Here is a 19,275-nt window from a genome sequence, read left to right as displayed (position 1 = left end):
TCACACCTGTTGAGGGAACAATGCAAAAGTACAATTACATTCACACAAAAATAAATGAATAAATATTGATGTTATACAGCGGTCGCCTGTAAAATCGGATCTTGGACACGACAGTCAATATCAATATCCCATGGGGTAAGTTAACATTTGGGAATGAAAAAAAAAATTAAATTCAAGCCACCTCAAAATCACACCATGCAATTGTATAACCAAAAACCACAATCCACACAATAAGCAAACGAAATAAATCCTCCCAGTCCCAATGGTAATCCTTGATGGTACAAGGAATTGACAAATAAGATCTCAAGAACACAATTCACAAGCAACAACAAATCAAAGAAAAATACAATGAAATCAAATTATAACAAAAGTATCAGATTCAAGAAGAACTATTAAATCGACCAATATAACAAAACATTTATCAGAAAAGAAAATACAATTAAACCAACCAATATAGCAAAATTAATCCAAACCAAATAATCTCAACGTACACACACACGCACGCACACACACACACACACACACACACACGCACACACACACTCGTTTGCACCAAACTCACTCAAACACGCGCTTGTATCAACACACGTTTACATAAAACCCTGCGCACATAACCGTGTGTGTCTATCACAGTAATCAGGGACTTGAGCGCACAACTTCCCCCGTCTCCACAGCACAACACCACTGGTCGCCGTCACGAGCCGCCACACAGCAGCAAAACAACAACGGGCAGATATCTACAGCACAATTGACTGGCCCTCGGTACGATCGGTAAGAACAGCCACCAATACGGCCTTGATCACACTTAAAATGTTTAGTTGGACATTCACAGGCCCACGACAAGAGTCAAAAGAAGTGAATTTCCCTCTTATGCAGCCTACTATCTCGCTCAATGCTTAACGCATATTAGGTAGCTTCTTTTTCTGCGACACATGACGCCACCTGCAAACCATGCCGGAGGGAAAACGGAAGTAAAAGTAAATCTCCGCGTTTTTTGCTATATTTAACTATATATATATATATGTATATATATATATATATATATATATATATATTTCATGACTCTGAAAAGGAGTAAACTCAGTTATAAACCGGTTGTGTAGAGGTGCTTGAGTTGCTATCACTGATCTATATATATTATAGATCAGTGGTTGCTATCTGTTTTTATCATACAGTCTATGGTTGCTATGCAACTGTACCGACGCCTGAAGTGCGTGACTACGAAAGTAATGGCTTATAAGAGGGGAACAGCTGAGTCTGCTCCCTTTCATGATATTTTACAACATTATTCGTTATTAATCCTAACTAACTATTTTATTGTATAAATTATCTTCGGCTACAAAGGACGATGTATTTCGTGCCAGGCAGTCGATGATGTTGTCTCCGGTGGCTGCTGCATCACGGGATGTTCGGTGGGAATCATTTGTTGGAAAAGATGCTTCCTACATTTACATGGCGAATGTCCAAAACTGTTAAGTCCTTTTGTGTTGGTTTATTCCTGTTAAGTAAGGCCATATGGACGCTGTAATGTAAAAATAGATTAATGTGTTTACCAGGATATAAGAGACTTGAATTCCCCTTTATATAACGTTCATTAACACCCAAATACAAATGTTTTTCTGTTTAATATTAGACTGGATCGCATTCATTGGCTTTATAATTAGTATTATTAAAACAGTCATTGTTCACAAGTCTATATCTCTCTAACTAAATAATTGTTTTTAGTATGGTTTCATTTCCAGTGACATAGAAGTAGCCTACATAAAAACAGATTTTTACACATGAATTATAAAAAAAAATGTATATATGTATGTATGTATGTATGTGTGTGTGTGTGTGTGTGTATACAAACATGGTCAGAATTGTTGGTATCCATGGTAAATATGATCAAAGAAGTCTGTGAAAATAAATCTGCATTGTTAATCCTTTTGATCTTTGAACGGGGATGATGGTGGAGCATTTGAAGCAGGAAGGCACTTCACTAGGGGTGCACCGATATATATCGGCCGATGATTAATGCGCATCTAGTCAGTAAAGCTGGTTCTCTAATCAGCGGTAAATTCCATCAGGTGTGTGATTTCACATATAGAAGCTCTTACACTACACGGAGCCGTTGTTAATTGAAAAGGATTTGCGCAGCTTGTCAATTAACAACGGCTCTGGGGTGCGTTTCCCAAAACCAGTTGATGCAATTTCCCATTGCCAACCAACTAAGTTCCTAACAGGTTAGCAACTATGGTTTTGGGAAACGCACCCCTGTGTAATAACAGCTGCTCTATGTGAAATCACACACCTGATGGAATTTAGAGAACCAGCTTTACTGACTAGATGCGCATTAATCATCGGCTGATATATATCGGTGCACCCCTAGTGAAGTGCCTTTCTGCTTCAAATGCTCCACCATCATCCCCGTTCCAAAGAAACCCAAGATAACAGGACTTAATGACTACAGACCTGTGGCTCTAACATCTGTTGTCATGAAGTTGTTTGAAAAAGTGGTTCTGGCTTATCTTAAGGACATCACTGGACCCTTACTGGACCCCCTGCAGTTTGCCTACCTGAGCAAACAGTTCTGTGGATGATGCAATCAACATGGGATTGCACTTCATCCTGCAACATCTGGACAAAACAGGGAATTATTGGAGGATCCTGTTTGTGGGCTTTAGTTCGGCTTTAACACCATCATCCCAACAGTCCTCCAGACCAAACTGACCCATTTCTCTGTTCCTAGCTCTATCTGTCAGTGGATCACCAGCTTTCTGACAGATAGGCAACATCTTGTGAGACTGGGGGAATTCATGTCCAATGACTGCACCTCAAAAGACCCCTCTGTCAAGCTCCTGATGTTTGGGAAGTCGTGGCCTAATGGTTAGAGAGTTGGACTCCCAATCGAAAGGTTGTGAGTTCGAGTCCCGGGCTGGCAGGAATTGTGGGTTGGGGGAGTGCATGTACAGTTCTCTCTCCACCTTCAATACCACGACTTAGGTGCCCTTGAGCAAGGCATCGAACCCCCAACTGCTCCCCGGGCGCCGCAGCATAAATGGCTGCCCACTGCTCCGGGTGTGTGCTCACAGTATGTGTGTGTGTGTTCACTGCTCTGTGTGTGTGCATTTCGGATGGGTTAAATGCAGAGCACAAATTCTGAGTATGGGTAACCATACTTGGCTGAATGTCACTTCACTCACTTCACTCACTTTGCAGATGACACTACAGTCATCAGTCTCATCCAGGATGGTGACGAGTCTGCTTACAGACAAGAGGTTGAGCAGCTGGCTGTCTGGTGCATTCTTAACAACCTGGAGCTGAACACTCTCAAAACAGTGGAGATCAAAGTGGATTTCAGGAGAAACCCCCCTGCATTCCCACCACTCACCATCATAGACAGAACTGTGGCAGCAGTTAATTCATTTAGGATCCTGAGAACCACCATCACTCAGGACCTGAAGTGGGACAATCACATTGACTCCATTGTTAAAAAGGCCGCAAAAGGTTGTATTTCCTTCTACCACAGGAGCTGCTGAAACAGTTCTACTCAGCCATCATTGAGTCTGTCCTGTGCACTGTGCTATGGTTCGGATTGCTGAAAGGATTATTGGTGCTCCCCTGCCCATCCTTCAAGAACTCTATACATCCAGAGTAAGGAAAAGGGTTCAGAAAATCACTCTGGATCCCTCACATCCAAGTTAGCCCATCTTTGAGCTTTAGCCATCTGGCCGGCGCTTCAGAGCCGCAAATACCAAGACAGCCAGGCACAAGAACAGTTTCTTCACCCAGGCAATCTACCTCATGAACAGTTAAATGTTCCCCACTTATGCAATAAAAATGTAATATCCTTATACTTATTTGTTGTCCCTCCATCATATTACATCCCTGCATCCTACTCAATTCTATTCCATTACCATCTATAGCACAACTGTTTATAAAATTTATTTATTTGCTAATTTTTCTTTCTTTTTTTGTCTGTGTTGTTGTCTCTGTGTACTGGAAGCCTATGTCACTAAAACAAATTCCTTGTATGCACAAACATACTTGGCAATAAAGCTCTTTCTGATTTCTGATTCTGAGTTTGGTCTTTGTTTGCCTCCTATTTATATTCCTGTGAAACAGGAATCCATGGTTGGATAGTTTCATGTTCATAATCACTCTGGTATGCTCATAATTGTAAATATGAATGGGAATATACATCACAGATATTTTACTCATAAGAATTTCTAGGGGTACCAATAATTGTGTCCAACATGTATTTGAGAAAAAACATTTATTTCATGATGAGATTTCCCCCCATTTTCAATTGTTTTAGTTCAGTAAAAGGTTAGATATTTGTGATTATTTTTTCTTATTAAATAGATGATCAAAAGGATTAATAATGCAGGGTTCTTTTCCACAGCCCTTTGTTCATATTTACGAAGGGTACCAACAATTCTGACCATGTGTGTGTGTGTGTGTGTGTATATATATATATATATATATATATATATATATATATATATATATCTCTCTCTCTCTCTCTCTCTATATATATATATATATATATATATATATATATATGTGTGTGTGTGTGTGTGTATGTGTGTGTGTGTGTGTGTGTATATATATATATATATATATATATATATATATATAAATTGATCCTGTAATATGCAATGCTCAGATACCTCATATATGATGTTAATCCACCTGAGGGCTTTAATCTTCGCCGAGATGTGTACATTCGCATGGCCTCTTTGCTGAAGACCTTGAGGAAAAATGGCGACTGGATGTTAGTACTGCCTCCATGGGGTCGTCTGCATCACTGGCAGAGTCCTGATATAAATCAGGTTTGCATCCCGTGGGGGGAGTTCTTCAACATAACCAGTCTGCAGGCTAACATACCTGTCATTGAGTATGAGGAGTTTATTTCTGGTGAGCCATGCTGTTTTTGTGTGTTTGAGAGAGATTACAATTACATGTTATTATTTAAATTCAATTACCTGTCATTAATTTATTCAGACAGGAGGAATGTTGGAAAAACAGGTTTAAAAAAAACATATGTACATTACTTTCAATTCCATGTGGTGATGCTAGTGGCACAGAAAATACAGGACAGTCTTGCTTGACTGTCTAGTTAGTCATATACAATCAAATTTCACTTTAACTTGAATAGAAAGTGCTAGTAATTTTCACAAATAACTACAAAGAATACCAAGTAACACACTGAAGAAAAACTGAAAAAAAAATTTCTTCTCAAACATTCTCCAGTAAATGTTTTTACAGTGTAGTATTTAAATACGAGTAGGGGCACTGCATTAATAAACAATAAAAGCTGAGACTCAAGTATGATTCCCACATTCTGTGTCTTTATTATTGATCTTAGTGTCTGGAGGACCCTTCATTGACCAGATCCTTGTGCTACAGAGGTATGCTGAGGGTTGGACAGATGGGAAATGGGAGGAGATGGTGGATGAACCAACATGCATCGAAAAGCTAATGTACACAAAAGAAAAATGTGGTTATTACAGGTACTGCTTTAAAGTTACATGTTCTGCAAGTTCAGTTGCTCTTGACAGACATACTGTTGTGGGTGTAAATGGTTTCAAAACCACTAAAATTTTGTTATATCATTTCTGTTGTATGCGCAGTTTTTTTACATGTCGTCAAAGATGAAAAGTGCAGGACTCCCTCGAAATGCGATTGGGCTAGTTTTGAGTAGCAATTGGGCGTATTCTGGTGTGAAACCTGCCAGCGGTCACCTGTGTATAGCAGCGGATCCCAACCACGTTCCTGGAGGTCCCCCAACACTGCATCTCTCCTTTGTCTGACACACCCATTTCAGGTCTTGGAGTCTTTACTAATGAACTTATGAGCTGAATCAGGTGTGTTTGACAGGGACGTGCGGTCAGGGTAGGCAGGGTAGGCAGTGCCTCACCAAAGGAAATGTTGACATTACATTTATTAATTCCAAGAGCTTTATTAATTCACCACATTATTAATTGCATTAATTTTATTCAAAATATAATTTTTTGTAACAAAAATTTTCAGGAATACACATAATATACTCATTTTGCCACTGTTTGCTCCTAAAAACCGTTGTTTCATGCAGGAAATTCAAAAGCCATGGCCATTGAGGCAGAGGTGAGCGGTGCCTCTTTGGTCCATAGAACGTAGTTTATGTAGATTTGCGCATGCGCAGTCAGTTCTCATGCTGTCTTGAATTATCAACATTGAGGCAGAGACCGAGCTTGCTTCATGTCACGTGATCTACTCGCTCTCACTCAATCCGCGCGCTTCCCGAATACTAGCATCTAGTATACTTGCGTGTTGGTGTGTGCGCCTAGCAGTTTGTAGGAGCGAATAAGCTGTTTTTGTACTTTAAAGCTGTACTGCTGACGCAATGTTTTCTGACTGTAGCCTGGTGCGCCGTCACCAGACCAAAAGTGTGTGTGTGTGTGTGTGCGCCGTGGCTGTCTGTGCGCGTTTGCGCATTTTGATGGAGTGACCAGGCTGCCGCGCCGCCTCCTTCTCTGTGTCCCGCACAAAACATTTGTTTGTTGTATAAGTCATAAGATAGATGTGTCCATTAATTTGATTATTATATTTGATTGTGCATTAGCCTCACATGACTGACTTTGCTGAATGCAGGCAGCGATCTGATGATGCCTGATATGAACTTGTGTTGCTAAATTAACTGAATGAATATATGAACATATATTCCACACATTGATAGGTCACAGCCTACCCATGACAAGATTTCACCGCACGTTACTGGTGTTTGATTAAGGAGACATGGAAAACATGCAGTATTGGGGGGCCTCCAGGATCATGGTTGGGAACCTCTGGTGTATAGGATGGCTGAAGGAGGTAAATCCGAGGAACTTCTTCCACCGATGAAAAAGACAAAGACTGCCCATTGGGACAGTGACCACTCGAATTGCAGTGACAATTCTAACATTACATACAACATCAACTGACAACATATGAATTAATATTAAAATTTTTAAATTATTATTTTCTCTTTATACACATCGTTCTGTTACATGTTCTTACAACATTTCAGCTTGAATAATAAATATTAATAATAAATGCTAATTAGATGTCTTCTGTTCCCTTCTAGCAATGTGTGTTCATGTTGAAATACAAATAAATGGTTTGTATTTTCAAATCTTCTATCGTGTCATTCGTGTGTCATCAAATTTATCGAGTTGGCTCATTTGGTTTATGTTTCGCGCGTCAGAAATGTGACATTATTTCTGGTAAGGGAGCATATTGAGCGTCGATGATCCCTAGTTGTTGTGATGCATATCTGTATATATATATATATATATATATATATATATATATATATATATATATATATATATATATATATATATATTTTTTTTTTTTACAGAAATTATGTTTTGATTATATTCTTGAATATTGGGCTGCATGTTTAATGTTAAGAAGAATTGTATTATAAATGTTTATTATTTAACCTGACATGTTTACTGTCCCAAAATATTCTATATTTTTCTTAAAAATAAAATATATTGTGTACAATGGAAAAAAAAGTTTTTTTTTTTCACAATACTGTGAACTCGTGATATTTTTATCTAAGGTTATATCGTCAGAATCTCATACCGGCCCATGCCTAGACATCACAGAGACAGGCATCTGAGATCGGCTCGATTTGAGAAAGTAGGGATGATCATGCATTATATTTTATTATCTTTTAAAACCAAACAATGGCTTTGTGTGAGAAACAAACCAAATTTAAAGTGATAGTTTGTGATTTTTTCTTTGTTTCTTTTTTTTTCTTTGTTCTGTTGAATGCAAAATAATATCATTTGAACTTTGTCTCCATACCAAAAAGTCCAAACAAAACAACATTCTTTAAAATATGTTCTTTTGTGTTCCACAGCAAAAAAGAGAAATGCATAGGAAAAGAAATTCAGTTAATTTCTTTAATTATTATTATTTTTTTTTCCAGAGGTTGGTTTTGGGGTTATGAGGAGACCAGAGCATTGAATGTCACCTGTTTATCTGCTCAGGGTCATGCCTCTACCTTGGCTCCTGTCTTACAAAATAACTTAAACGCTATGTAAGTCTCTTTGAAAATAAGTTTGAATTAAAAAGCTCTTAAATGCAAATGGGGTCTTATACATGTGTTATCATTAATCCAAAGGTCATTAATGCTAGACAGAGCTGAATTTGTCCTTCATGATCATTATGCTGGGAAGGACTACTGGGATGTAAGTCCATGAATTTATACTTTCAAGTTTTTTAAAATAATTTGGCTAAATCAGGCTTTTTGAAAGATATATATCACCTATCTAATTTTATTGTTCTACAGACGAGGCGAAGTATATGGCGTTTGCCAAACACTTGCGTATCATAGGAGACGATTTTAGGGCCAAGAATTTAAACTCCACAGACAAACAGGACCAGGCGCCATATAACGAAGACTGGACCCAAATGAAAGTATGTTTCACTTACATTAGTTCCAGCCATAAAAGCTATAGTCAGACTGGTGATTATGTGACAAGATTAAGTATTTGAGCTTCGTCAGAGCTTTTGTTCATATGTCAGGACAGTTCATTTCTGGAATGTTTGTCATGTGCTTTACGCCCACACTCATTTCAGGGTGACAAAGCAGTCAAACTTTTTTGCTTGACCTTTTGTAAACTCTTGGACTCAGAACAGGCTTGGCAGTGCTAAAGGAGGCCCTTGCCTGGGAGTCCACTTGCGTAGGAAGAACTTCATCTGGGGGCACAGGGAAGATGTGCCCAGCCTCAAAAGAGCAGTGAAGAAGAACCGTAGTCTCCTGAAGAAGCACAAGCTTCAACAAGTCTTTGTTGCCACCGATGCAGAAGAAGAAGGTACACTATTAAAAAGACTGAAAAAGACTAAAACAACAAGCTTTCATTCAGACACATTTATTTATTTATGATACAAAACAATCACAGAATAGAAAAAAAATGGTTAATTTGTTATTGTTTACTAAACCAATCTCATTCCAAAGCTTTGAGCTGATATTTATTTTCTGTTCAGCAGAATATATAGCAGCATGCATATCTAAAAAACACAGTAAAAGCACTTTAAAAGTAGCTGATATGATTTAATTATATCTTTTCTAGCCACCCAACAGCTTTGTATTAGCCATTTTTATTCACTTTAAATCTTCTATTCATAAACACTGCTGTTTAAAAGTGTGTGCTCAGTAAATTTATAAACTAAAAAAACTAAATTTTATTCATCAAAGACTTCAAAAGTAACAGTGAGGATGTATGATAAAGATTTCTGTTCTTTTGAACTTTCTAATCATCAAAAAAAAAAATCTTTTGATGGTTTTCACATAAATATTAAGCCGTACAACTGTTTTCAACATTTATAATAGTAAGAAATGTTTTAAGCATCAGATCAGCATATTATAATGATTTATAATGGATCATGCATGTGACACTGAAGATTGGCGTGATGATGCTGAAAATTCAAGTGGAATATATCAAATGGCTTTTAGCTGGAATTTGTGAATGCTGCTGCTCTTTTCTCACAGTTCCTTGATTCGGATTGTTGATACGCAAAAAGAACTGTGTAAACACTGTAATCAAACCTTTTTGAAAAAGGTCAACATGATTTTTCACCCCTGCTCCAGCCTTTGAAGTACTGTGCCTGTCAAACAAACAAAAAGTGCTTTCACAGACTTTGCCACACAGTATTTTACACTCGATAGTGTTCATTTCTTTAATTAGATGAGGTAAAAGATTCCAGTACAAAGCCTGTTATAAAATCACAACCATTAAAGATAAGCATCAGGAATGGTAGCATGTTTAACTTGATGACAAGCAGTTGATGTTTTTGTTTTGTATATTTCTTTTATTGTTTGGAAATTTAAATTTATGTTCACATTGACCATTACTGTATTTTCATCATTACTTAAGATGTTATATTCCTAAACTCTACTGTTTACATGTGTGGGCTCAGTAAATCTCTTTAAAAAAAAAACTACTTTTATTTATCAAGGACACATTGCATTGTTCAAAAGTAACAGTGAGGACATGTAATGCTACAAAAGATTTCTGTTATTTTTTTTTAACTTTCTATTCATCGAGGGAAAAAAAGAAATATGGTTTCCACATGAATACTAAGCTTTAAGAAATGTTTTTTAAGCATCAAATCAGCATATTAGAATGATTTCTGAAAGATCATGTGACACTGAAAACTGGAGTAATGATGCTGAAAATTCAACTTTGCCATCATTCAATTTTAAAATATATTTAAACAGTCATTTTAAATTGTAATAATATTTAACAATATGTTGGTTTTTACCATATCTTCAATCAAATAAATGCAGCCTGGGTGAGCATAAGAGACTTAAAAACATTTTAAAAAATCTTACTTTTAAACAGTAGTGTTTGTGTACATATATATATATATATATATATATGTGTGTGTGTGTGTGTGTGTGTGTGTGTGTGTATATATATATATATACACACACACACACACACACACACACACATATATATATATAATGTATGTGAGATCAAGCTGTTTCTGCTTTTAGAGTTATCTAAACTGAAAAGGATGCTACCTGAGATGGTGCGATACGAGCCCACCTGTGAGGACCTGGATCTCTTGAAGGATGGAGGGGTGGCCATCATAGACCAGTGGATCTGCGCTCATGGGAGGTATTGAATCCCAGCCTCTGCTCTCCTTTTTTCATCACAACAAAGTGGTTGCCGAATGACATTGAGTTTTTTTGTATGCTTTAGTTGAACAAACCTGCCTTATCAACTGTGTTGAAAGATAAATAATATTTCAAATAATGACTTAACTTTAAAAGTTTATTTAGCAATTACAATTACTAATTCGATTTTTTGCTGTTTCATTGAATTGGGTGTGACTCAAAAGTTTCTTTGCATTAAAACAGGAAATGTATAACCCCATGACGCAATGGCTTGATCATTTCAATCACCTCAATCACTTGCTTAACTGGAAAAAACTGCTCATTGTTAGATATGACAACCTTTGATCCTACCTATCACATGCTTTTGTATGACATTTTACTGTAAATATATCTTGCAATCTTTTTGTTTGTGCGATGGTTTATCTCTTTTGGAAGAGTACATCACCCACTCACATTTTTATTGACTTTCTTGTCAGGTATTTCATTGGGACTTCGGTTCCAACGTTCTCTTTCAGAATACACGAGGAAAGGGAGATCCTAGGTTTCGATCCTAAAATCACCTACAACCGATTCTGTGGTGACGATGAGAATGAATGTGAACAACCAACACACTGGAAAATTGTCTACTGATCACACAGAAAACTTGATGCTGATCATACAGACATTTTCAGATTTAAGAGGATTCTCTATATTTTTTTATGTTTTATCTGACAATGTTGAAAATACAATCTTTTAAAAGAATAGTTCACCCTAAAATGAAATTTCCTGAACATTTACTTACCCTCAAGCCATCCAAGATGTGGATGAGTTTGCTTCTTTATCAGAACAGATTAGGAGTAATTTAGCATTACTTACTTGCTCATCGATGGATCTTCAGTGAATGGGTGCCGTCAGAATGAAAGTCCAAACTGCTGATAAAAACATCAAAGTATGCTAATCCATGAATTTCCAAGCCATCAATTAACATTTTGTGAAACAAAAAGCGTTGCGTTTGTAAGAAAAAAAAAAAACATCTTTAAGATGTTTTTAACCTCAAACTGCTGTTTACAGTAAAACACAGTCCTCTATCCACAATATTGCCTTCTCCAGTGAAATACACAGTCAAAAACAGTTATAAATAAATATTTAATTGGATTTTGATGTGAGAGGACAATTTGGGATGGATTTGAGTAATAATTATTATGGATTATGGAATGGTATTTTGGCCAGAAGAGACAATTTAAAGTTTAAATGGCTTAAAAATATATGTGTTTCTTACAAACACACAGCTAATGATATTAACTAATGGAGATTTGTGGATTACTTGTGGATTGTTGTGATTTTTTTTTTGGACTCCCATTCCGACAGCACCCATTCACTGCAGAGGATCTACATTTCTGCAAATCTTTTTTGATGAAGAAACAAACTCATCTTCTACTGTATGTCCTGAAGGAGACTCGTTTTTCAGCAAATTTTCATTTTGGGTGAATTTTTTGTTTCATGGAAGAGCCAATGGATTTTGATTGTGTAACAAGTTTGTAAGGCCTTTGTAAGTTAAAGAAGATAAGGTGAGTCATAAGTGTAATATATCAAATGGATTTTAACTTCTATCTTGTGTCACATATGGAATTTGTGAATGCTGCTGCTCTGTTCTTACAGTTCTTTGATTGGGATTGTTGATAATCAAGATGAACGTTTTATAACACTGTAATCAAATCTTTTTGAAAGAGGTCATTATTTTTTTTAACCCTTGCTCCAGCCTTTAAAGCCTGGCTTTTTGTGTTATGCTCTTATTATATATGCTCTTATGCTCTTATCTCCATTATTTTTGTCTCAGAACAATTTATGCCTTTGAGAAAAACACATATGAACATACAGTATTAGTGTTTATTTGCTCTAACATGTCAGTACTGTGCCTGTCATAAAAAAAACTGACAACAACAAGAAAAAACAGACTTTCCCACAGTTTTCTTTACACTCGGTAGTGTTTAATTGAATTGAATTGAATTGAATTTGTAATTTAAAAGGGGACAGTGCAATTTCATAAAACACATGAACAAACATGGTTAAAAAGCCAGAATTAGTCAAAGGGCTATTTTTCATCTGTAGTCCCCTGGCCAAGATGTAAAAAAAAGCATTAAATACGAAAGTCTATGGCAAATTGACTACAAAATAACTACAATATAAATGACACTGTAAAATAACTTAAGGTACACTGTACCTGTTACAATAATCAAATATATAATACAGCTCAATAGGCTTGGCTTTTAATGTTGGCAAACATAATTGTTAATGAGCAAAATGTTCAATTTTTTTTGTAAAGGCCTTGTAAGTGTTGAGCTGTCTAACCTCCTGTCTAACCCCTCACTGACCAGGCCGAGCGACTGAAAACGCTCCTGCACAGAGGGATGACACAGTCCCCTCTAGCAGAGCCTCGAGTGACGCGCTCAGAGCTGTTTCTTTGGCTGATGAAGTGGTACCAAATCATGTGTCACTTTGTATATGAGATTCAGATTTAAAAACTTATGAATACTGTTCCAGTTTAAAAGGCTGTGTTTTTTTTAAATTGCACAGTGATGATAGTACCTTGGTTTTTTGTCCATGATTTTAATGGCTTGTTTGTATAATGTTTCCAAAGGTCATTTTGCACTCTGATTTGCTTGAGACCAACTTGTAAAGCAGTAGTTGAGGTGGCTGAAAATCATGGAATGTTTATTCCTTTCATTAGATGAGGTAAACGCTTCCAGTACAAAGTACATATTCTGAAATCACAGCCTGTTAAGATAAGCGTCAGGAATGGTAGCATTCTTAACTTGAGGACAAGCAGTTGAGGTTTTTGTTTTGTAGATTTATTTTATTGTCTGGAAATGTGAATTTATGTTCACAATTACCATTCAAAGATGTACTGTATTTTAATCTGTGCAGTTTTTCTATAAATGTTTTTTATTCTAAATTAATTTCTAGTAGTCTGCTAGATACAGTATAAAATAATAAATTTGCTGTAGGTTTTGCAAATTTTTAAATGACTGTTTTTGCAATCTCTCTCCAGGGGCATTAATCTGGTTTCATATGATGCTCATCTGTAAGTTCAAAGCTATACTTCTCATTTTACCTCAACTTGTGAGTGGAGACAATGCTTTGTGACTTATTCTCATAAAAAAGAGTGCAACATGAGATGTTTTTCAGTCTTTTGTTCTGTTGATGCTTCTAGAAAACTTTCCAAGCCAGTTTTCATAGTTCAAGTATATTTGAACAATAGCGTGTTATGTGGATCCTAATCTTGGCTGTTTATTGTTACGATCAGTTTTAGAACTGATTAAAATGTTAGGTGATATATTTCAGAATAATGTATGTACTATACTGTTATTGTCCTTTTCCTTTTAACCTAAAGACAAAGGAAAGATTCATGAACTTCACAACCTGTACAACCATCACGAATAAAAAAACAAAACAAAAACACTGAATGTGATCTAAAGGTCATAGAAAACCAGACAGTCTGATCAAGCCAGAGTGAACAAAAGAATTTGATCTGGTTGATTGATTCAGTGTAGAATAGAGAACCATTTTTTTTTTCAAACAGTCCTTTACCAAAATATATAGTATATCATGAAATGGCTGAAAAAAACTCTTGCACATACATAATGATTCATAATATCTCTATTATAAATAACCTATTCAAACACTTTCTTCAGTGAATATTTCTGATTATATATTTTAAAGGGTTAGTTCACCCAGATAGCAAAATTATGTAATTAATAACTTACCCTCATGTTGTTCCAAACCCGTAAGACCTCCGTTTATCTTCGGAACACAGTTTAAGATATTTTAGATTTAGTCCGAGAGTTCTCAGTCCCTCCATTGAAGCTGTGTGTACGGTATACTGTCCATGTCCAGAAAGGTAAAAAAAACATCATCAAAGTAGTCCATGTGACATCAGAGGGTCAGTTAGAATTTTTTGAAGCATCGAAAATACATTTTGGTCCAAAAATAGCAAAAATGACGACTTTATTCAGCATTGTCTTCTCTTCCGTGTCTGTTGTGTGAGAGAGTTCAAAACAAAGCAGTCTGGATATCCGGTTCGCGAACGTATCATTCAGTTCACCAAATCGAACTAAATCGTTTTAAAGGGTTCGCATCTCTAATACGCATTAATCCACAAATGACTTAAGCTGTCAACTTTTTTAATGTGGCTGACACTCCATCTGAGTTCAAACAAACCAAAACCAATAATGTATATAAATTTACTGAATTAAATAAATAAATAAATAAAATAAACATTATATTAGCCTAGCTACTAAAATTATACATTATTAAAACATTATAAATGATTTACACCTGCCAAAGTAATTTATTTCATCCAGTAGATTTAAATTTAAAGTTTAAATTTAACATATATTCAATTTTATTTCAGCTAATTAATAGACCATAATTATAAATACTATGTTTCGTTGAGGAATTAATCATAGACGTAGTTTTATTTGTATAATAATTATAATTGTTAGGCGTTTATGTACAAAATATATGGTAGGTTAGCAAATGCTAGAATAATTACACAAAACATTAACTAGGTAAAGTGATAAAAGGAGAAATAAGCATATATAATAATACATATAGAACCCTAATAAGTTATTATAATAATAATAATAATATACAAATATTAAATTACATTTTTAATGTTAATAAAACTTTTTTTTTTTATCTATTTTTGATAATCTCGGGTTGCTATGATCACACAAATTTGTTTACGCATTAACCTCATTGGCCACAGAGAAAAATATGTCCTAATGTTAGGCTACGTTCAGACTGCAAGGCTTAATGCTCAATTCCGATTTTTTGAAAAAATGTGATTTTTTTGCAAGGCCGTTCACATTTCCAATTAAATGCGACCTTTTGTGATCTCCTGTGTGAACGTGAAATGACCCAGAAGTGACCCGCATGCGCAGAAGAGTACTCAACGCTCAACGACGTCACTCGTTGTTTGCGGAAGTAGCTAACGTTAAACATTGATGTCAACAACAGTGTAGTCAACAGCGGAGCTCTTTTTGCAACATTAAAGTTATTTTCCCAACGGAGCCAGCACAATTACAATCTTCTCGTTTTAAGAAGAAAATTAAAAAGAAGCAGGAGAGCAAGGTTTTTGGCCATGGCGTTTTGTGGAGCAGTGTTAGCAACGTCGGTACAGAGAAACGTGTGGGTGCGGAGTCGCAGTCAGGAGTGGTGGGATACTGATGTGAGTGGCTTCACTAACACAGAATTCATCAGTTTATCTTCTCGTTCCCGCCTACTTCAACGCAGAATTATGACGTTTGTAGCGTATCAATGACGTACGGGTCAGATACATGTGGCCTGGCCGTTCAGACGGAGGTCGCATTTCAAAAGATCGGATACGTATCGGATTCAGGACCACATACCCAAGTGGCCTGGGTCACATTTGAAAAGATCGGATCTGTGTCGTTCAGACTGTCATGAAAAGATCAGATACAGGTCGCATAGGGGCAAAAAAATCGGAATTGGGTCGTTTGAGCCTGCAGTGTGAACGTAGCCTTACTCTCAACATAAAGAAGTGTTCGCCACGGCGGCACATATACTGAAGCGCTCCATCTTTTGGGAAGTCGGGGCCTAATGGTTAGAGAGTCGGACTCCCAATTGAAAGGTTGTGAGTTCGAGTCCCGGGCCGGCAGGAATTGTGGGTGGGGGGAGTGCATGTACAGTTCTCTCTCCACCTTCAATACCACGACTTAGGTGCCCTTGAGCAAGGCATCGAACCCCCAACTGCTCCCCGGGCGCCGCAGCATAAATGGCTGCCCACTGCTCCGGGTGTGTGTTCACAGTGTGTGTGTGTGTTCACTGCTCTGTGTGTGTGCACTTCGGATGGGTTAAATGCAGAGCACAAATTCTGAGTATGGGTCACCATACTTGGCTGAATGTCACGTCACTTTCACTTTCACTTTCAAGAAGTCGTGGCCACAACATAAGGATGTCCTCGTGGCCACGACATGATATCACGTTACCACGATTTAATATGACGTTCCCTCAAATTTATATCTCGTGGCCACAACATATTACAACGTTCCCAGCAGTTATTATGTCGTGGCCACGACAAAACTTTGTGAACCGAACATGTAACCTTACGGGCACCGTATAGGGGCACCGTACTTTGGGTAGTTATACATCGCCTATATCTTGAATAGGCCTACCTATCAAATTTCTCTCGATTGCGTATTTGCCCTCTCACTCACATTATGCGCTGAATCCTCAAACAGGTCATGCAACGTGTGAGAAACACCCGCCCCGTCTGTATAGACAATCAGAATACAGAACAGAAACAATAGTATACTGCAGACAGCGGCGCGAACACCTGACGAGAGAGAGAGAGAGAGAGAGAGAGAGAGAGAGAGAGAGAACATCTCCTGCGCGTTATAAACTCTACACACTTGATTTAAGCTTTTTTTCCTGTTTTTTTTTATATTACTTTTTCGTAAATTCGTGACATATCACATGGAAAGTGGTCTTTGCTAAGAATAAGCTGGCAAAATGTCTTCATTATATCAAACGGATCGGACTCAATAACGATACATTAAATCCAATTCAGGCTTAACAAGGTAAATATATAACTTCATCTATATTCTTTTTAGTAGTATACAAATTTTATATGTACTGCATATTTATTACTTTTGTAGGTGATATAATAAATTGAATATCTGAGATTCAGTTAGCTATATGTCAATAATCAAATATAGGTGTATTTTACGTAAAAAAGGCAATTCAGTGAGGAATGATTCTGAACCGTTATAGACAAGGTTTACTAAGACAAGTAGTGAGAACAAACTTTAAATCATCAGTCTTTTTTATTATTTTTGTGTATAAATACTTTTTGTTTGTTATTTTATTACATTTATCACCATTATTATTATTATATTAACCTTTATATAAATAAAAAAATTATATTATAATAAAAATATATAATTCTAGAATTTGTTTGTGCAATAAGAGATACCATTTCATATAATGCTTTAAGGTGGTCAAACTGTTTTATTGTATTTATTTAGTTAGCTTTTGTAGCATGTTATCTGTTTTGTACAGGTATATTAACTTGGTCAAGTATAACAATGCTGATCTCAGGTCAACAAGCTGAGAGTCCGGCTTATCATCATGTAGATCAGCTGGAAGCAGCTACTGGCCATAAATGACCATCAGAAGGGTAGCAGTAACCTTGTGTCTGTGCTGTGTAAAAGCTACTGTCCTACACTGTCTGACATGCTAAGTGACTAAAACAAACCATCACAAAAAATTATATTTGCAACAGTACATGCTTACAGGTTGTTGACTTCAGTAGAGGCTGCTGTTAAAGAGCAGCATTCTCATTTGACAGTGGATGTAAGATTGTAATAAAATGTCCACTGAAAGAGTGTTGTGAGAACCCAAGTGTGGTTTTAGTATATCCCAAAAGGGAGCAGATAAACAATACACACAGCATACATGGCTTGCTGGCTTGATTTGACTACATAAAACAAGAACATAGACATGGACACAACTTACTAACAGTAGTTACAGGCAACAAAGCTAGACAATTGACAATGACAAATCTAAAACCAAATGAACACAATGTATACAATGAAGGGGTGGTCACACTGCACTTTTAGTTCCGTTGACTTCCATTCATAGGCATATTAATGCATCAGACCGGAAACGCATGCTCATATGAAAATTTCCGCACTTCGCTGCATTCCAAAGTTCCAGTTTGGTGAACTCTGACCTGTGTATTCACATCACGTGAAGACGTGGGACCAGTAGGTATCTATATGTCACTGTGTGACCTCTCTGTACAGAAATTCAAAAATGGAGGAAGTACTAATTTTAGCCGTAGCGCAGCATCCTATTTTATATAACATCTTTAAAAGATTATAAAAAAAAAAATAAAAAAAGAAGCTGCATGGTTTGCAGTGTCCATGGAAACAGGAACAGATGGTACATTTGAATGCGGACACATTTTATAATTTTTTTATTGCTTAGTGTCCATAAATTTACATATATAGAGAGAGACAGAGTACAATATAATAAGACGCTTTTGTCACCATCGCAAAAGACACAGTACAAGCACATCAGAATCCATGTTGTGATAATCAAGGGGAAACCTTGGTGCCTGATGATATATCCTGCTCCCGCCCATATTTGTAGCGGCGTCAGAAAAAATTTGTATGTTGAAAGTCACTTGAGATGTAACCAGTGTTGGGGGGGTAACGCATTACAAGTAACGAGAGTTACGTAATCAGATTACTTTTTCAAGTAACTAGTAAAATAACGCATTACTTTTAAATTTACAAGAAAGAGTTAGTTTTTCAAAAAAGTAACGGCAGTTACTTTGTTTTCCCATTTATTGACTGACAAGTCTCCTGTCCACATATTGGGAGAAATTGAAAGTACAGAGGCGTTGTGTGCACTATGTGAACATGATGTAGTTCTAGATGTGAATGTGCATTAATTCATCCCAATCACAAAAAAAAGAAAAAAAGATTTAGTATTCATCAAAATTAATGAAAACAGTGAAATTCAAACTCAGAATATGACGCAGACCTACAATAATTAAATATGTTAAACAACAGAAATGTATCTAATCTCATTTTATTAACAAATTTCTTTGCTGCTGACCT

At 36.5% G+C, this 19,275-nt stretch overlaps 1 protein-coding gene across 1 annotated transcript; it reads left to right on the top strand.

The window, feature by feature from the left end:
- The first annotated feature begins 130 nt into the window (after positions 1-130).
- Positions 131-11,657, top strand: LOC132153287 (GDP-fucose protein O-fucosyltransferase 2-like). The gene is made up of 11 exons (XM_059562665.1): positions 131-135; positions 634-771; positions 1,308-1,412; positions 4,652-4,902; positions 5,354-5,498; positions 7,946-8,056; positions 8,141-8,211; positions 8,309-8,436; positions 8,654-8,834; positions 10,523-10,646; positions 11,122-11,657. Exons 1-11 carry the CDS (start codon positions 131-133, stop codon positions 11,273-11,275), a joined length of 1,413 nt encoding a protein of 470 aa, XP_059418648.1. The 3' UTR covers positions 11,276-11,657.
- The last annotated feature ends 7,618 nt before the right edge of the window (positions 11,658-19,275 follow it).

Source organism: Carassius carassius, chromosome 11 (genome assembly GCF_963082965.1).
Source record: "Carassius carassius chromosome 11, fCarCar2.1, whole genome shotgun sequence".
Classification (NCBI taxonomy): domain Eukaryota; kingdom Metazoa; phylum Chordata; class Actinopteri; order Cypriniformes; family Cyprinidae; genus Carassius; species Carassius carassius.
Note: the sequence above shows the minus strand (reverse complement) of the source record. Positions and strands in the feature narration are given on the sequence as shown.